Source organism: Balaenoptera physalus (genome assembly GCF_965194825.1).
Source record: "Balaenoptera physalus genome assembly, chromosome: 20".
NCBI classification, from domain to species: domain Eukaryota; kingdom Metazoa; phylum Chordata; class Mammalia; order Artiodactyla; family Balaenopteridae; genus Balaenoptera; species Balaenoptera physalus.
The window spans coordinates 62,655,376-62,675,657 of NC_138901.1; the positions used below are offsets into that span (position 1 = coordinate 62,655,376).

The window sequence follows — 20,282 nt, forward strand, 5'->3', positions numbered from 1 at the left end:
TTATTTATTTAGGCTGTGTTGGGTCTTCGTTGCTGCACACGGGCTTTCTCTAGTTGCGGCGAGCAGGGCCTACTCTTGGTTGTGGTGCGTGGGCTTCTCATGGCAGTGGCTTCTCTTGTTGCAGAGCAGGGGCTCTAGGCGCGCGGGCTTCAGTAGTTGTGGCTCGCAGGCTCTAGAGTGCAGGCTCAGTAGTTGTGGCGCACGGGCTTAGTTGCTCCGTGGCATGTGGGATCTTCCCGGACCAGGGCTTGAACCCGTGTCCCCTGCATTCGCGGGTGGATTCTCAACCGCTGCGCCACCAGGGGAGCCCCGACGGCTCTGTTTTGGAAGGAAGTTCTGCAAGAGGTGGAGACCCATCGGTGCCCTTACATGGAGCGCTCTACACTGGGGGCCCTGGACGCAGCCCCAGCACGCAAGCTTGACAGAGGGTGAGAGGTGGAGACTCATCGGTGCCCTCCCGTATCCAGAGGGGCCACGCAGGCCACAGCAGCTGCTGAGGTGCTGTGGTGCTTACGCCATGTTCTGAACTGTGGAAACCCCTGGGTTCCAGAACAGTCTTAAGGCACGCACTGTCCTGAATGTGACAAAACTCCTGTGTCTGTCTAGTTTTGTTTAAATTGTGATAAAATTCACAGAACTTAAAATTTACCGTCTTGGCCAGTTTTAAGTATAAAGTTCAGTGGCGTTTTACGTAGATTAGGGTGCATCCATCTATAGAACTTTTTCTTCTTGTGGAACTGAAACTCTGTATCCATTACACACTAATTCTCCCATCCCTCTCCTTCCCGGCCCCTGGAAACTACCCTTCTGCTTTCTGTCTCTATGAAGTGGCCGACTCTAGGGACCTAAGGTGTGTGGAATCATATAGTCTTTTCGTGTCTGGCTTATTTCACTCAGCCTAATGTCCTCAAGGTCCATCCATGCTTTAGCACGTATCAGAATTTCCTTCTTTGTTTTCTTCCAGCTTTACTGAGATATAATTGACATACAGCGCTGTGTAAGTTTAAGGTGGACAGCATAGTGATCTGACTCGCACACATCATGAAATGATTGTCACAGGAAGTTTAATGAGCATTCATCATCTCATAGAGATACAAAATTAAAGAAATAGAAACAAGTTTTCCTGTGATGAGAGCTCTTAGGGTTTACTCTCTGAATAACTTTCCTGTCTAACACACAGCAGGGTTAATTATCTTGATCATGTTGCACATGACATCCCTAGCATTTTTTTTTTTTAAATGCTGTATGACTCTGTAGCTTTTTTTTTTTTTTTTTCATTTTTATTTATTTATTTATTTATTTTTGGCTGTGTTGGGTCTTCACTTCTGTGCGAGGGCTTTCTCCAGTTGCGGCAAGCAGGGGCCACTCTTCATCGCGGTGCACGGGCCTCTCACTATCGTGGCTTCTCTTGTTGCGGAGCACAGGCTCCAGACGCGCAGGCTCAGTAGTTGTGGCCCACGGGCCTAGCTGCTCCGCGGCATGTGGGATCCTCCCAGACCAGGGCTCGAACCCGTGTCCCCTGCATCGGCAGGCAGACTGTCAACCACTGTGTCACCAGGGAAGCCCCCTAGCATTTATTTATCTTATAACTGGAAGTTTGTTCCTTTTGACAGCTTTCATCCAGTTCCCCTTTCCCCCCTCCCCCTGCCTCTGGTTACCACGACTCTGATCTCTTTTTCTATGAGTTTATTTGTTTGTTTTTGAGGTATAATTGACCTGCAACACTATGTTAGTTCCTGTTCCACAACATAGTCATCAGATATTTCTATACATTTAAAAATGATCACCACAATAAGTCTACTTACCATCTGTCACAATACAGACATTGCATAATTATTGACTCTTTTCCCCACACTGTACATTTCATACCCTTGACTCATTTATTTTGCAACTGAAACTTTGTACTTCTTAATCTCCCTCACCTATATCTCTCCTCCCTCCACCCCCTCCCCTCTGGCAACCACTTGTTTGTTCTCTGTTTCTATGACTCTGCTTCTGTTTTGTTAAAATCTCCTTCTTGTTTAAGGCTGAATAATATTGCATTGTATGTAGAGACCACAGTTTGTTTAGCCGTTCATTCATCAGTGGACACCTGGGTTGCTTCCACCTTTCAACTATTATGAATAATGCTGCTATGGACATGGGTGTATAAATATCTGTTTTAATTCTTTTGGGTATATACTTGGAAGTGGAATGCTGGATCATGTGATAGTTCTATGTTCAATTTTTTGAGGAACCACCATACTTTTTCCCATAATGTTGGCTGCGCCATTTTACATTCCCACCAACAGTGCACAAAGGTTCCAGTTTCTCCACATCCTCCCTGAAACTTCCTATTTTTTGTTTTTGTTTTTGATAGTAGCTATCCTAATGGGCATAAGGTGGTATCTCATTGTGGCTTTGATCTGCATTTCCCTAATGACTGGTGATGTCGAGCATCTTTTCATTACCCATTCATGCATCTTCTTTGGAGACACATCTATTCAAGTCCTTTGCCCATTTTTAAATCAGGTTGTTTGTTTTTGTAGTCATCTATTAAACTTTCTATCTGCCATTCATGAAGTGTAGTATATGTCATGGATTATGTAAGCCAGTAACACACACGATCTCATTTTATCCTCATAATAACCTTGAAATGCAGGTACAATCAATATTCGCCTTTTATAGAAGAGGCATCAAGGCCCAGAGAGGTTAAACCACCTGCCCAAGGTCACACAGCTGTAAGTGGTTGAGCACAGACTTAGACCAAGCCTGTGTGATTCTAAGCCCTGCCCCGTGACCCTGCAGCTCTCACCATGTGGCAGTTGATAGGGGAGGCTAGAACCAGGCCCCCTCACAAGTCACCTGGGTCTCTCCCCTAAAGCCCAGCATCCTAGGAAGAACCCCAGGTTGGGGGTTAGGAGCATGGGATATGCTAGTCTCAGCGCTGAGATGGGAAGCTTCCAGCACAGTCACCCCATTGCACTCGGCCTGTGACAGCATCAGAGCCAAGGGAGAGTGTGGATGGGAAAGCGCTCTGGAAAATATAACATGTCGGGAAGAAGTGAAGCACAGTCAGGACACAGGAGGCAGGTATGTCTCCTGGCACCTGGGAACCTGGACCATCCCGTGGCCCGTGGCTCAGAGGGTCTGCGGGGGCGGGGGTTCGCTCTCTCCCCAGACACCTACAGGGGCCCGGTGGAGAGGGTGCGGAGCAGGTGCAGCCAGCGCTGGCCTCCACGTGGGACTGGCCTCTGCTCCTCCATCCTGTTCAGGGCTCTTCTCACATCAGCCATGAAAAAGGCAAGGGCACAAGCGTGGCAGGCAGAGCAGTGGTCCGCAGCGATGTCCACGCCCTAATCCCCAGAACCACTGATGTTGGCTTCCATGGCAAAGGGGACTTTGCAGATATGACCAAGTGAGGGATCTTGAGATGGGAGATGATGCTGGAACTTCTGGGCAGGGGGCAATGTCATCTCCAGGTCCTTATACGAGGGAGGCAGGAGGGTCAGAGCTAGCAGAGATGTGACAACAGAGTCAGAGGTCAGAGTGATGTGATTGCTGAAGGGAAACATGAGCCACGTCACACAGGTGCCTCTAGACGCTGGAAAGGGGCAGGAACAGATTCTCCCCTAGAGCCTGCAGGAGGAGCCCAGCTCTGCCAGCACCTTGATCTCACCCAGTAACACCCATGTCAGACTTCTGACTCCAGAACTGTAACTTAATAAAATTATGTTCTCTTGAGCCACCAAGTTTGTGGGGATGTGTTATAGCGACAGTAGAAAACAAATTCAACAACCCAATTGAAAATGGACAAAAGAGGTGAACAGGCATTTAACAGAAAAGGAGATGCACGGGCCAGTAAGCAGGTGAAGAGCTATCCAGCATCACTGGTTGTCCTAGTTGGCTGCCATAACAAAATGCCATAGACTGGGGGGCTTAGAATGGACATTCCCATTCCCAAAGGGGGAAACAGGAAAGAAGAGGGGGGGTGACAAGTCCCTAGCAAGTCCAAACCCTAATCTATGGTATTTTGTTTGGCAGCCTAAGCTAAGACACCAGTTATTGAGGAAATGCAAATTAAGGCCCCAATGACATTCCACTGGGTTAGCCAAAAAGTTCGTCAGTGTTTTTCCATAAGATGTGACAGAAAACCCCGAACGAACTTTTTGGCCAGCCCAATACTTTAATTGGCAGAGTAATCGGAAAAAATTAATAAGCCTGTCAATAACCAGCATTAGGGAGAAGAGGATGTGGATGGGGGAGGGGGTCTCTCATACAGTCTTGAGGGTGGGGCAGTACTTTGGTGGAAAACAACCCCCTGTTAATCCTAAAGCCAAACCTTTCCACTTCTAGAGCTCTACCAGGGGTACGACAAGAACGTCAAAGAATAATCATAACAGCACTCTTCCCAGTGGCAAAAGGCTGGAAACAACTTGAATGGCCATCAGCGGGAGGGTGGAGAAATAAACCAAGGTACATTCATACAGTGTACCATGACACACCAACCAAAGGGACAGACTACAGTGACAGGTGGCAACTGGCATGATTCTTACCAACACAGTACTAAGTGAAAACAGTAGCTCTGAAAAAATTACACAGAGCAAGATATTCTTTGATATATCATTATATAGATAGATAGATAGATAGATAAATTATATATATATTTATTTATTTGATACCAAACTAAAAATAGATACCCTTTAGGATCACATAAATGCAATACAACTACCTAAAGAACGTGGAAACAGAGAAAATGGGTAAAACAAGAGTTGGGCATGATTTGAAAAGTTAAAATCTGGACAAGGACATGTGGATTCACTAGTCTCTCCAGCTTTGGGTGTGTTTGATGTTTCCATTATATAGAGAAATGTTAAAATAATATAAAGAGAAAGGCAGGGGGTCAGGGTGATGGGATACAGGGAACCCTACGATGAAATGTCAGCTGTTGTCATAGGTCTGGCTTGGCTTGTTTTGTTTTGGACGGTGAGTTCATGGGCACTTGTTACATAACTAACTAAATAACCAAATTAAAGCAAGTCACGCATGGAGCAACGAAGAAACAATTTGGGAAGTGGAGGGAAATCTTGCAGTCAGCCTTGTGTGTACTTCTCAGTGGCACTGGGCCGATGGATCCCAGGACGGTCCTTCTGGAGCTCCATCTGCAAGGGGAGCCTTGGAACTCGTGGAGTCCTGGCTGCTCGCTCGTTCTCCTGCCCTTGCCAGCCCTTCTCCCCACCCAGGCCACTTCTCTAAATCCTCTCCAGCAAAGACCTGGGCCAGCTGTCCTGGGGCTTCGAGCTTCCTGATGAGAGCTGATCCCATGTTTGGGACGTCACAGGTGATCTGCTTGCACTTCGGGACAAACTCAGGGGTTCACATTCATCCCCGGCACAGGGCAGCATTCAGGGGCCCTGAAGAAGGGACCACGTGTGGAAGTAGCTGCTGGGAGAGAAGTAGGCGGGGGGGGAGGGGGAAGCACCCTGCAAGGGGGAGGGGGTCTTCCTTTGAGAAGAAAATGGACTAAGAGACAGGACCCCTGCATCGCGTGTGCCTGTGCATGTATGCGCGTGTGTCTTTAGTGTTTGCTCGGGGCCAGTTCTTCAGGGATGTCTTGAATTCCTCCGAGCCCAGGACTGGCCTGGCCCCTTGGCAACCTTAATGAGCAAAAACTCTTGCTCACTTCTTCCCCACACCCAGCTCTTGCGGCTCTTCTCTAAGTGTGGTCCCCTAACCCTAACCCTGTCTCCTGTCTCCCGCCTGCAGAAGGTTCTGGACGTGCCCGTCCTGCCTGACCTCCCCTCCAGCTGCCTGGCAGCTCCCTCTCCCCTCAGTGGAGGTCCCATTGCACCTCTCTTCACAAGCCCCTGCCCTGCCTTCCTGGCATTTTAGCAGGTAGTTACTCCCCTAGTTTCTCTTCCATCTGCAAACTTATTTGTGTCTTTCCTCCTCCTTTCCCACATCTGTGCTGGCGTCTCCCTGAGGCTTGTCTGAAGCTCATCCCTCCAGCGATGTTCGTTCTGGACCACCTCCCAGCACCTGGGCGGGGGCCTTCCTCTCCTGAGCTGCTCCCGGCCAAGTCCTCTCCCCGCATGCAAAGATGAGCAGCACCAACAGAACATTTTCTTTTTTTTTAATTAATTAATTAATTTATTTATTCATTTTTGGCTGTGTTGGGTCTTCGTTTCTGTGTGAGGGCTTTCTCTAGTTGCGGCAAGTGGGGGTCACTCTTCATCGCGGTGCGCGGGCCTCTCACTATCACGGCCTCTCTTGTTGCGGAGCACGGGCTCCAGACGCGCAGGCTCAGTAGTTGTGGCTCACGGGCCCAGTTGCTCCGCGGCATGTGGGATCTTCCCAGACCAGGGCTCGAACCCGTGTCCCCTGCATTGGCAGGCAGATTCTCAACCACTGCGCCACCAGGGAAGCCCAAACATAACATTTTCAATCAAAAAATTTTTAATTATGTTGAGCATTTATATTCTCTGAAGCAGTGCAGACCTGGTTTTGAATTCCAGCTCTCAAGGAAGCATTGGCCAAACTCTTTACTTTTTTCTAAACATTGGTTTCTTCTGCTGTAAAAAGGGCTATCAAAACATTTTTGCATGATTATTAAGAAAAGGGTTCAATATTATCAGTGTAAAATGTATTGCAGCAAATCAAAACTACAATGAGGTATCGCCTCATACCGGTCAGAATGGCCATCATCAAAAAATCTACAAACAATAAATGCTGGAGAGGGTGTGGAGAAAAGGGAACCCTCTTGCACTGTCGGTGGGAATGTAAATTGATACAGCCACTATGGAGAACAGTATGGAGGTTCCTTAAAAAACTAAAAATAGAACTACCGTACGACCCAGCAATCCCACTACTGGGCATATACCCTGAGAAGACCATAATTCAAAAAGAGTCATGTACCACAATGTTCATTGCAGCTCTGTTTACAATATCCAGGATATGGAAGCAACCTAAGTGTCCATCAACAGATGAATGGATAAAGAAGATGTGGCACATATATATATACAATGGAATATTACTCAGCCATAAAAAGAAACGAAATTGAGTTATTTGTAGTGAGGTGGATGGACCTAGAGTCTGTCATACAGAGTGAAATATGTCAGAAAGAGAAAACAAATACCATATGCTAACACATATATATGGGATCTAAAAAAAAAAGAAAATGGTTCTGAAGAACCTAGGGGCAGGATAGGAATAAAGATGCAGACGTAGAGAATGGACTTGAGGACATGGCGAGGGGGAAGGGTATGCTGGGATGAAGTGAGAGAGTGGCATGGACATATATACACTACCAAATGTAAAATAGATAGCTAGTGGGAAGAAGCCGCATAGCACAGGGAGATGAGCTCAGTGCTTTGTGACCCTCTAGAGGGGTGGGATAGGGAGGGTGGGAGGGAGACGCAAGAGGGAGGAGATATGGGGATATATGTATATGTATAGCTGATTCACTTTGTTATACAACAGAAACTAACACACCATTGTAAAGCAATTATACTCCAATAAAGATGTTAAAAAATAAAATTAAAAAAATAAAATAAAATGTATTGCAGCAATAAGAGCTTGAATCGTGGATAAAAATATTTAGTGTTTGATCCATACATTAGATGTTTTTACTTAAGCATTTATATAATCTGAAAGAGCTTCAATTTTCACTAGGCATCTTATACTTCAAATTCTTACAACAGGAGAAGAAACTGAAGTGAGTGTTCAAAGAAAAATCATGATGAGAATTCCGTAATTCCAGGTTTGATGGTGAGAAAAGGCCAGTGCTTCTCATGTTACAAAAATTACCTGCTTAAAAGAGAATGACCGAAAGGATAAATTCCCTCTAAATAAATGATCCATCTCCCTTGTAACAAACCACCAACAAGGAACAGCAGCAGCCTCTCTGCCCCGTGTCCCTCTGGTCACCAGCCCATTCACAAGCAAGTTTCTTGAAAGAATAAGCTACATTAGCGCTCTCAACTTTCTTGCCTGCTTCCCGTTTGCTTCTCAATTGCCTGCAAATGGATTTCCTGAAGGTCATCTATGTCAACACACCCCACCGGTATATCAGTGCTCTGGTTCCTGAGCGCCTGCTGTGCACAGGGGGCCCACGGGATTTTCATTCAGCAAGTGTTTGCTGAGCTCCTCCCTGATGAGATCACCGGCCCCGACAGCGGCATTGGCACAGGCGGTCAGACTTGGAGAAACACGAGATGGACACCTAACCGGCTGGTGGGAGGCAAGGGAAGAAGAGGGATTGGCCAATGAAGGGATGAAGAAGGATGCTTCAGGCAGAAGAACAGCAGCATGTGCCAACGAACAGTAGAAACGAGATACGCAGTCGTATTCACGGGGTGTTGTAGTCACATGGAGGCAGGCATGGGAGGCATTCAGGGAAGGCTTCGTGAGGGAGGTGATACCTAAACCGAGACCTGAGGAAGGACTAGGCATCTGTTAAGGAGGTGAAGGACGACATCCCAGGCACATATGCAGTGTGTGCAAAGGCACAGGAGATGGCATCTTGGGAGTTCCCTGGTGGCCTAGTGGTTAGGATTCTGAGCTTTCACTGCCGTGGCCTGGGTTCAATCCCTGGTCGGGGAACTGAGATCCCGCAAGCCGTGTGGCATGGCCAAAAAAAAAAAAAGGAATATGGCATCTTGGGACAGGTGTAAGTAACACCGGACGATGACAGTGTAGCACCTGGAGAACAGCAACGCATGTTGAGTAGTTCGGGCCGAAAGGGATGGAAGTCACTGAAGGGGGGAGGTTGTGTGTCTGCGTGCCTGTGTGGCTGTGACCGTGTCTCCCCTTTTAGAGTGGTGGCTCCTGCTGCTCCACGGAAGATGCGCTAGAAGGGGCAAGACTGGCGGTGGGGAGACAAGCTAGAAAGAAGGCTGTTGTGACGCGATGACTGGGGTGAAAACAACAGTCGTCCACAAGGCCAGGGCTGTACCGTGTAATGTGTATCCAGTAGGATCCGTGATATCAAGTCATATTCACAGCTAGGCTTTCAGGGTAGACAGACCTGAGTGTGAATCCCCACCCCGCCCATTACTAACCTCTCGAAGAGTCCACTTCCTCAGCTGTGAAGTCAGGACAATAGTAAGACCGACCTCACAGCTGCTGAAAGGATGAAAGAGCACTGTACTGGCGAGCACAGAGCCCAAGACGGAGCACGCAGGGAACACACACACATGAGGGCCGCCGCCCTGGGCAGCATCACCTGGCCTCGGGCACCAGACACAGATGCTCAGAGACCTGCACGGTGCACAGTGGCTCCAGGGCTTCTGGCCGCCGCTGCTCACAGCAGACAGAGCCCAGAGTGGGCAGGTTGGGAAGGAGATGTGCTCGCTTGTGGAGTCTGAAGTACCCACTGGCGGAAGAGAGAATCCTCCACGGGCCTCTCTCGCTCCTTCACATCTCGCCATGTGTGCGAAGAAGGCAGGACCTGGCCACTTTGCACCTGGACCACTCCTCAGCGCTGTGTTTGTTTCCTCCAGGCTTGCTTACCGGCTTCCTGTATAAGGAGTAGATTCCCGAGCTGGGTGTCCTCCACCCTTGGTGATGCAAACCCGCTGCGTGCGCAGCGTCCCTCTGGGCCCAGCACGCTGCTCCTGCAGGACCCCGAGGCCAGGGGAACTGATGCAAGTACGCTGATGCTCACGCTAGGTGCTGTGGGTGACTGGATAGAAAGTCCTACGTCTCTGACCCAGTGCCATGTCTTCTGCCAGCATCCAAGATTCAGTGACAGGTTAACTTACCAGCTTGTGAGTTGGAAAGAGAGACTCAGAGTCATCAGTGTGTGCATGTCAGGTGAAGCCATGAGTATAAATAACATTGCCTAGGGCTTCCCTGGTGGCGCAGTGGTTAAGAATCCGCCTGCTGATGCAGGGGACACACGTGTGCGCCCTGGTCCGGGAAGATGCCACATGCAGCAGAGCAACGAAGCCCATGCGCCACAACTACTGAGCCTGCGCTCTAGAGCCCTCGAGCCACAGCTACTGAAGCCTGTGTGCCACAACTACTGAAGCCCGCGCGCCTAGAGCCCGTGCTCCGCAACAAGAGAAGCCACTGCAATGAGAAGCCTGTGCACTGCAATGAAGAGTAGCCCCCGCTTGCCGCAACTAGAGAAAAGCCTGCGTGTAGCAACGAAGACCCAACACAACCCAAAATTAATTAATTAATTAATTAATTAAAAAGAGAAAACATTGCCTAGGAAGAGGTCTGGGGCCGCACCCAGGGTAGCAGCAATGAGTAAAGGATTTGGCTAAGAAAGGGAGCTCCCAGAGGACGTCAAGAAAGAAGCCTGGAGGAGAGCAGTTCCTTACAGGCCAAGGGAGTGCAGTTTCCATCAAAACAGAGTAGGCAACAGGATCAGATGATGCTTAAAAGTCAAGGAAGATGAAGACTGAAAGTAGTCACTGAGTTTAGCAGCTAGGTCACTGGCAAGAGATATTTCAGTGACGTGGTGCAGCCAGAAGCCAAACTGGAGTGGGTGAGGAATGAATGGATGTACATAGAAGGTATTTCCAAGGAACTTGGCTGAGAAGGAAGGAGAGAGATGGGGCCTTGGTAACCAGAGGGATGGGAGCAAATACAAGTTTCCTTTCTAAATAGATGGAAGAGATTTGAGCAGATTACATACTGAGGAGAACAAGCCGGAAAAGAGGGAAAATTGGGGGTGAAATTAAGAGCAAGGAGAAGGACGGAACCAGGTCTCTGGAGAAGAGGAAAGGGATGGCACTCAGATCTCAGCGGGGCATGGCCTGGGCCCTCTTCCACTGAGACGGCGTTGCTTCAGCCACACGCCCTCCCGCCGGCCAACCTGCCAGGGGAGTGGAGCCCACCGTCCCTAGGGAGGGGCCTGGTCAGCACGTTTCCTGGAGGCCACTTTGCCTCGTGCTCCTGCAGGTTAGAGATGAGAGGCACCGAAGTGTTTCCTGGCCGGGGTTCTCTGGAGATGTGTGCTACACAGAAAGGGTGCAGGTGAATTTGGAAGGTGTTGCCCAGCCCTGTGAAACCAGCCTTCAGGAAGACTGAGTGTTCTCTGCCGGCAGAGGTGGGCATTTGCGAGTGGGGCGTCCAGTGGGAAGAGGAAGCCAACTGGGGGACACACAGGCCGCCCTCCAGGTACTGGGGGCTGACCCAGCGTTCACTCACAGAGTGGGAGGAGGCGAGTCCTCCGTGGGGCCCGTGCACCCTGCTTGGAGTTTCTGTACCCCCTTATCTTACCCTCCCAGCTCGGGGCACACAGTGTTCTCCTCCCACACGGCACAGGAGGGTGCTGAGGACTTGCCTGATGCTCTGGGCTCAGGACACAGTGGACTTCGGCTCTCTCTGATTCGGGATCCGACCCTCCTGCCCTACAGCCCACGCTGTCCTTTCCCCCAGAGCAGCACCCAGGGCCTGGGTCAGAGGCAAGCGACACACTGCTGCTCCTCCCGCAGCCGTGACCCTGGAACCAGGGTGGTCCGTGGTCGCGGCAGAGGAGGTCCCCAGGCGCCTGAGCCTTCTCTCTGGCAGGGCTGTGGTCAGCTTTCCTGGCACCGTCTGACCCCGCGGGATCTGCCGCACCAAGGGGGTGAGGGCTGGTCTGGTGTGGAGCCAGGAAGGGAGGGGACGGTAGGAATGTGCCGTGGGGCTGCATGCAGGCATGCTTCTGCTTTTTCCGCACGGGGGTTACCCCCAGGCCCCTTCTCCAGACGTGTGAGAGCAAGAGCAAGAGAAGACAGCTGTTCTTTGCACCTGGATGGTCCAAACCCTTTGACACTGACTGATGCAAGCAATGGGCTCTCCCTAAAAGAACACGCACACAACACGCAGCCTTGCACCTGGTTTCTGGTTTGTGCACCACCGCCCGCCGCCACCGGCCGAGTCTCAAAGGAGTGTCCGTCAGATTCAGCCGAGAGGCTGGCTAAAAATGCAGCTCGCCAGGCCCCGCCGCGGAAACTCTCATCGGGCGGGTCTGGGGCGAGGCCCGGGAGTCTGCGTTCTCAACCAGCCCTCGGACGACTTGGGCTCTGATGCTCAGCGGCGCCCACTTTGAGAAACCCGACTCTGGGGCTGAGTCCCGCCCCCCCCACCCCACAGCTTCCATGCTCCAAACCTTCCCCACGTCGCCGAGCGCACGGGCCCCCTCCCCTCCCCTCCTCTCCCATGGGCCTCATCCGCGCGCGGTCGTGGAAGCATCTGGGGAGAGTGGTGCCGGCCGGGAGTGAAGTCCCCGGCTGCCCCCTTCGCCCCGCGCCACCGCCCGTGAGGCGCAGCGCGGCAGCCGGCAGGGGGCGCGGCGCGGGGACCACAGGGAGGGGGCGCCGGGCGGCCCAGCCGGAGCGGAGGGGAGGGGTGGGGAGGGGAGGAGGGGGGCACGCGAGGCCCGGGAGGCGCGCGACGGCGGAGCCGGGGGCGGGGCGGCCAGGCCGGGGCGGGGCCGGCGGGCGGGCGGCGAGCGCCGGGGGAGCGCGCCCGGGGAGCGCGGAGGAGGAGCGCGGCCGCCGCCGCCGCCCCCGCCCGCCCGCGCGCAACAGTTCCCCCAAAGTTGCCGCCCGGGAGGCGCGCGCGCCGGGCGGCAGAGGGGCGGGCGGCGGCGGGGACGCGGCGTCGCGGCCCGGCGCGGAGAGCGCGGGCGGCGGCGGCGGCATGGGCACCCGGCAGACCAAGGGCAGCCTGGCGGAGAGAGCCAGCCCCGGCGCGGCGCCCGGCCCCCGCCGCGAGCGGCCCGACTTCTGGGCGTCGCTGCTGCTGCGCGCCGGGGACAAGGCGGGGCGCGCGGGCGCCGGCGCGGGGCTGCCCCCCTACCACCGGCGCGTCGGCATGGTCCAGGAGCTGCTGCGGATGGTGCGCCAGGGCCGGCGGGAGGAGGCGGGGACGCTGCTGCAGCACCTGCGCCAGGTGAGCGCCGGGAGGGGGCGCGGGGGCGCCCCGCCCCTTCCCGCGGAGGCCCCGGAGCGCCGAGGGGCACCGCCCGGGCCCTTGCTCGCGGGGATGGAGCTCGGTCTGGCCGCAGGTGCCTCGGCGCTGCCCCTGAATTCGAGGCCTCAGGGCAGGGCGGAGGAAAAGGCTGGCCCGGTGAGGCCCGGCTGCGGGGGACCTGTTGGAATAATGTTCCCGCTTCAGTCCTCTGCAGGCAGAGGAGGAGGCTGGTCCCGGGGACGGTTCGCGGGAGGGGATGCCTGCCTGGGTCGAGGCGCTTTTCTTCCCCTCTACCCGCCGGCAGTCAGCCCCGTCAAGGGTCCTCAAGGAATGCGCAGTCGTCAGCTTCCCCAGGGGGCGTCCAAGGGCGCAGCCCTGGGGCTGGTGAGATGCCAGTCCCCAGGGGCTTTGCCCACCCGGGAGGCCTCCTGGATGAGAGGCGTCCCGGATGGCGGTTCGGGTGGGCGACAAGGTTTTCTCTCTCGTGACTAACTTTGGCAGGCGCTCTGCCGGGAGCCCCCGCGGAGCAGTGGAGGGGGGCGGGGGGGGGGCCGGACAGGGTTCCTACGTGACTGTCTGTCTGCAGGGACTTCAGGAGGCTGCCTGCACTCTGCCCTCAGCCTGTTCCCGTCCCTGCCCCGCTGGTTAGGGACCGTCTTTGCACGTCTGGCTGGTCCCCTCTGCTTTGGGGCTGCCCTGGGGCTGACGCTGTCCCCCGCCTCTCTTTGGCTTTTTTCCTTCCTCACTTTCTTTTGAGGGAGGGGGCGGCCTGCTCCGTGGATTTTGTGGAGTGGCAGAGAGGCAGGAGGGTGCACCTCCTGCATCCCCAGAGGTTGTCTTGGCGGGGCTTTGTGAGGGCAGCTGAGTCCAAGCCCCGTGTTCTTGCTAGGTTGACCCCGTTAGTGGTGGAGTCAGGAGGGGATGGGGGCGGGAGTCTCTCGGGTGGTCTTTCTGAAGTTCTCCCATCACCGATGAGAGAGGCTGTAGGAGAGCCTTCCCGGGAGGAGCTTCCGAAATCGAATCAGACCCACATCGCTCCTGGAGTCTGCAGCAGACCCCCAACCCCCTTTATATGTGGTGTGGGTTGCCCTGGAGTGTGTGTTCCCAGGGTGTGTGCTGCACAGGGAGAGGGAAGCAGAGGCTTCCGCTCTGGCCTCCACTTTCCCAAACAGCGTCCGTAGGCTGCCTGAGATGCCACTGGGTCCCCAGGTGCCTCCTCTGAGCCCAGTCATCAAAGAAAGATGACATTCCGCGCCACATAACTTTCCTGGCGTGTGTTTCTTTGTCTTTCAAAAACTGGAAACCAGCGTATGGCCTCTGTGGAAACTGTTTTGCTTTCAAACAGCATAATGGATTTTCCAGACCGTCATATCCATTTGCACACCAGACAGTGAGAAGGTTTTTCTGATCATGTGCTGTTCCCTCGCACTGGGGTGGGTGCTTCGGAGGATTCAGGACCGTGGAGGGGCTGACGGTGGAGGTCCAGACAAGCCCTTCTGGGAGGGTAAAAGAGCGCAGCGCCACCAGTCCGTCCGCTGGGGCCTGCGGGGTGAGGCAGAGCCTTGAGGCTGAGTGTGATTCCACATCCTGGGGAAGCTGGTTTCGGAGAGTAGATGCAGCCCTGTGACCCCCACAGGGTCCCTGAGACAGAGAGCGTTTCCGGAGAGATGGTGTCTTGTTGGTGTCCTGACACCCTTCTCAGTGGCAGGACTGCGAGGGCTGATGGAGGGCAGAGGGTAACCAGGCACACCCTTTTCTGTGAAAGCAGAACTCGCCCTCCAGTTCCAGCCGTGTACTGGGCTTTCCTGACCTCCGGGTGAGGTCTGTGGGCCTCTCTGGAGCCAGTGACGGGCCTGCCCAAGGCGCCTGGAGAGCTGTGTTGCCTGGAACTTGCAGATCCGGGTCCCTCCAGGAAGTGGCTGTGGGCCCTGGGCAGTGTGGGAGGGGAGCCCCGGGTGTCCAAATGTCTGTGAGAAACCAAGAGGTGGTTTTTTAGGACCCTGAGGCTGATTGGAGGAATGGAGAGCTGCATCTGTGCTGTGCACTGAAGTGGCTCTTTCTTCTGAATCGTATTTTCCTTTCCAGTTTCCTCCTCTAGGCTGGAGGTGGTGATGTTCAGAAAGGGAATGAGCAGTCACTGAGAGAGGGGCAAACACCGGGGCCGCGGCGGGGTCGGGCCAGCGAGGCCTCGTCAGTAACAGTGGGCAGAGGCGGGGTGTGCAGAGCTCAGGGGCTGGTCCTGCTGGGATGCTGTCCCAGCCCCACCAGGTGCAGGGTGGCGTTGATGAAGAGGAACAGGCGGAGATGACGGCAGCCCCACAGTCACGGCCGTCCTCACTTGCTCCTGTGTTTGACAACGTGTGTGGCTGCCCAGAGCCCGAGGCGGGGAGGAGGCTGGAGGTCCTCAGTCCCTGTGGTTCTTCACCCCCTTGAGTCCCTGAGCTTTTTGTGGCCCTGAAAGAGTTCTAGACACTCTTCCCAGACCAGTGCAGCAACATTCACAGTCTTGCAAGTATTTCGGAGGGTTCGCAGACCCCAAGTTCAGGATATGCCCCCATCTGGGACCTCCCCTCCCCCGATCATGTGACTTGCTACAGGCTCAGGATGTGGAACTAGAGACCCCGGGACCACGTGTGGCAGTTCACGGTGGGCTGAAGGAGAGTGGCTGCCGCTGCTGCTGCTTCTGAATCTAGGATTCTTTCCAACCTAAGATTTGGGGGCTGGTTTCCCTGATGGGAGCCTCTCCAGTCTGTCTGTGCTTGTCCCTTGCCAGAGAGGAATCAGGAGGCCTCCTTAATGTTAAGGATGCCGAGCTGTGCTAGGGGTGCAGGCAGGATGCCAGGAAGCTGCCAGCTGCCTCGAAGGAGCAGAGAGCCGCCCCCTTCCCTTTAGGAGCCGTGTCATCTCAATAAGAGCCTGGGGCCAAGGGTCAGCTCGGGCAGCTTGCCTTCCGGTCCTCAGTCTGCTTTGACCTTGGACCCAGCTGATAACCTCTGTGTGGTGTTTCCTTGTTTCCCAGAGGGTATCTGAGGTACTGAGCAGAGCAAATGCTACAAAGTGTGTGAAATTGCCTTGGCTCTGCAAATCAAGACTTGTTCTCACGGCAACGACGATAAGAAACAGGAGAATCTGCTTGGGGTCTGGGCGGGCTGCGGGCAGGGTCTCGTACCCTTTCTCAGGCCGGGCCCAGGATGTTTTAGATTCTGTCTACCTGACCAGGGCTCAGTCCGGGTCAGAAGCTCACTGCAAGTTCAGAAGCAGTGTGGGGCGGTGCTCGTGGGGATGAAGGAAGTCAGCTGTGGATAGAAGAGGCCGCTCCTCTCCCCTCCCCCGGCCCCGTTCCTGCAGGCCTCACCCTTCCCCAGATGTTGCTTCCTAAGTCTAAGGCTCACACTTGCCATCTTCAAGGAGCCCTGGGGAAGAAGTAACCTTTAGTCATGGAGAGAGGGCGAGTGCCAGGCTACATGAAAGGTGGGGTGTCATCTCTTCAGAGCAGTGGTTTCTCTGAGTCCCCAAATCCCAGACTGGGTCATCAGCCAGCTTCACGGAGCGCCAGAGTAAGGGCTCAGTTTCCCCGGGATACACCAGGCTGAGGTGGCCACCTCCTCCCTGCTTTCCCATAAAGAGGGTCTGATCGGGTTGGTTTATTGCCGCTCAGTATGGCGCAGCCCCACTGAGCAGAGCTGTTCCAGGCTCAGCCCGCCGGTGTGGCTCCGTCCACGCGGCCAGGGTGGCTGGGCTGGCCTCGTGCTACGCCTGGGAACGGGAGCCTCACCAGCAGTGCGGAAAAGAGCCCTCAGGAGCCGAGGGTGACCGACTGGCTGCCCCCGGAGGCTGGCTGAGGGACGAGCACGTGGAGGGCCCTTGGGGACCCGGAGGCTGGGTGCTCTTTCCTTCCTGGAGGCGGAAAGACGAGCAAGAGTTGCCTTTTTCCTCCGACAACCCCCCGAGAAGATGGCTTAGGTGAGCAGGTTGGAAGGCCACCAGACAAAGAGCAGGGAGTTCCCCGCCCTCAGCCTTGATCTTGTTCTTCTTCACCTGGGATGCACTTCCTCATTTCCGTGGAATGCTCCTTACCTTTCCAAGGCCACCCTCCTGAGCCACGTCAGCCCACGACTCTGAGATCCGGTTGCCGGTTAGGCTGTGTGGATTTAATCGTGCGTACAGATGTAGTTTTCCCCGCTGTCCATTTTGTTTGTCAGACTACGTCACATGCTTCCTGAGGGTGGAGACCCCACCACTGCCTTTGTGTTGAACACCAGCTGCTGCGATCTTTAGTGAGGCGTGTGCTGGGGACGCACTGTCACGGCATGTCCTCAGCAAGCCCTTGGATCTGGGCTGTGCATCCAGGGGCTTATTTGCCCGGCCTGCTGGTATGGTCGTGAGATCTGGCGAGTTTGCTCTCATTTGGTTTGATTCCTGGGAGCCGTGTCGGCAGGGATCGGCTGTGCCTGGCAGCCCGCCAGGCGGTGGTGTTCTTGGAGAGGGGAGTGGCACGGCGCCCGGCCTCCGAGGGCTCTGTGGGGATCCCGCACGGCAGGTGCAGTCTAGGGCCTCTGCTGAGGTGGCAGGAGAGAGTGGAGCCTGACGCGAGGCTGGCCTCCGCATTCCTCACTCGCTGCTTGTGCTGAATCATGTTCGTTCCATCCGCAAAGAGGAACCTTCCTTTTTAAGCGCTGCTGCTCTCTGACCAGGCTGGGCATTTCCAGGGCTGCAGAAGCAGGAGGAACCCCATGCCAGGGCCTCCTGCTCTACTGGTTTCCAAGGCCAGGGACACGGCCACCTCAGTATGGCCGGGGGGAGACGGCAGGGCCGGGGCTGGGCCAGCTATCCTGGCTTCAGGTGTGGTGCGGAGGGGGCCCTCTTCTAGAGCTAATGCCCGCCCCCTCAGAGATGCCCACAAGCAGCCTGGGCTCCACCGCAGACCCCCCGCCCTGCCTAACGCCGCCTTGGTGCATCGGTGCACCCTCCCCTTCCCTAGAGTCATCTCATTTCCAAGTGCACTTTGCTGGCAGAGGCCACAGATCGTATACCGGGCACAGGAAATCCTTGTCGAGAGGATTTTAAGCTTCTCCAGGGATGCTTCCCCCCCCCCGCCCCCCCCAGTGTCCTCGCTCAGGAGCCAGCAGGGTCTGGCTCAGACCTCTCGAGTCATCCTGCCAGTAACCGGAGGCATTGGTACTGTCAGCCTCCCCCATCCTCAGGGTTCCAGCGGCTCCGCCGGTCCGCCCACACAGCCCACACACGCCTGCAGGCGGGAGCCACCTGCAAAAGGGTTATCCAGGTGATTAGGGTTTCTCTGGCTTCCCCATCGGGGTGCCCAAGGGGTGGGGTCAACGTCCGGGGAGATCCCCACCCCAAGGGGAGGTCTCAGCCAGCCATCTGCCCCCCGTCACTTTCCCACCAGGAGCAGCATGTGGGCGACCTGTGAGAAGGACGACACACACACCCCTATGCTGCAGCCCCTGGCCCACCAGCTGTGTCACATCCACTCTCCTTAGGAGAAACGGGGGGGTGGGAGCAGTGGTGTAAACCGGCGGGCTCCGTCACTGTCGCTGGGAGAGCCCGCTCTTTTAATGAGAGCAGTGACCTTGACAGGCCGAGCGGGGCGGGGCCGGGCCTTAGAGCGCCTGCTTTCCTCCCCACCCCACCCCCTGGCCTGAGCAGAGCCCACGTGGCTCTCTGGGAACATTTCCCAGCCTTTTTTTTTTTTTTTTTAACTTTTATTAGCTCAAACTCCTGGCTGCTGCAGCCATATGGAGTGGTGCCGACGGCTGCTGCTCAAGGGATGTGGCATTTTGATGCTTCTAACTTCATCTTAGGGTAGACGCAGAGTCGGGCGAGAGTGGAGGGTGTCGGTGTTGGCCTGCAGGGTGACCTCCCGTTGGACCTGAGGTCTGTGCCCACCTCCAGGGCTGCCCCTGCCTGCTCTGGCGTCCACCTCCCGGCCTCTGTCTGCCTCCCTCCTGCCCGCCTCCTGGGCCTTCTCTGCGTCTCTCCCTCTCCCTGGGCGAGAAGCAGACTTTTCGTCTCTGTTACTTGGCCCAATCTTGTTCAGCTTCCCCCTGCAGCCGCCACGCCCCAGCCTCCATGGCAGGAAGGCGGCCATGGGGGCCGTGAGAACTGGAAGGAGGTGGCGGGGGTGGGGGGGGTGGGGGGGGTGGGGGGGGTGGGGGTTTCGTTGTCTGGTCTGGTCGGTGCCCGGTGCCTCGGGCGGGAGGTCAGGCGCTGGAGACACCCCTCCCGCCTGCATGCTGCTTCCCAGCCCATAACGCATTTTCTCCTGTTTATTTTGCTCCTTAAATAGTCTTGTGAGGTCAGCAGGATATTGCTTAAAGCAAAAAATGGTGGGTTTTCTTTTTTAATATTATAAAAGCGCAGTGCATCATCATTGTACGAAAACAAGAAAATACAGATGAGCAAAACTAAGACCTGAGAGTGATTCACGTGTCCCACAGCCTAGTGCCCGCTCTTCCAGGCACTGGTCTAGGCCCCGGGAGGCAGAAGAACCAGTAGTAATTGTCCCCCCACCTCGTGGAGGGATTGTGAGGGATCAGGAGGCCCGTGCTAGTGCAGGTGCTTAGCGGGGCTCAGAGAAAGGTCTCCGCTCTGGTGGCCGCCTTCACTGGGAACTGGGGGCACCTCGGCTCTGGTCCCAGCTCAGGCTCTAACTTGCCAGGCCCTTCCCTTCTCTGGCCTCAGTTTCCCCACCAACAAACTGAAGGGCTGTGTGGCTGAGATGACCACTGAGGTTCCCTGCCACCACGCAGGTTCCACCAGGCTCCCGTGGATTCAGGGATGGACCCGTTCATTCCCACACGAGCCGGATTCACAGTCGTGTGCTGATGTCACTCCCTTGTCCCCAGCTTGTGCAAGAGCTTGGGCTTCTGGAGGGAAGCAGACCCCTGGGGCTGACCTCTGCACACCGGCACAAACCCTTCCTCCCTCGGGGCTCCCAAGTGGACCAGGAGCTGGGCTGGGAGCTGCAGGGCGCCAGCCCCCCGCTTCCTAGTTGGGGCTTTGTCTCTCCTGCCCGGCCCGGCCCCTCCCAGCGGCCCTGGTGCTCAGGCCTGTGCCTCTCCTGTCCACACCCCCTTCCCATGCCCTTGGCCCCCTGTCCCCCAGCACGTTCTCCAAGTGGTACTTTTTCAGTGGTTTGTTTGTTAAAGTGGGATGCTGAGGCAGTGGAGGCCAAGATGAAATTGGAGGAGGTGGAGAGCGGAGCACAGCCCGAAGAGAGCGTGGTCCCAGTAAGGAGTGTGTTTCATGAGCTCGCTGCCCGCACAGTGGAGCGTGGCCACAGCTCTGCTCCTGGCAACCAAGGACTCGGGGGGTGTGAAGGCCATTCAGTGAGTGAGTCCAGGTGGCCCAGTGGTGCCTCATCACCTCAG

The 20,282-nt window shown here is 55.3% G+C and overlaps 1 protein-coding gene across 1 annotated transcript in view; it reads left to right on the forward strand.

The window, feature by feature from the left end:
- The first annotated feature begins 12,510 nt into the window (after nucleotides 1-12,510).
- LRRC75A (leucine rich repeat containing 75A) overlaps nucleotides 12,511-20,282 on the forward strand; it is a 36,567-nt gene continuing 28,795 nt past the window's right edge. The window contains exon 1 of the mRNA XM_082441088.1: nucleotides 12,511-12,870. Coding sequence (XP_082297214.1) covers nucleotides 12,619-12,870 — 252 coding nt within the window. The 5' untranslated portion in view covers nucleotides 12,511-12,618. The remainder of the gene's footprint in view (nucleotides 12,871-20,282) is intronic.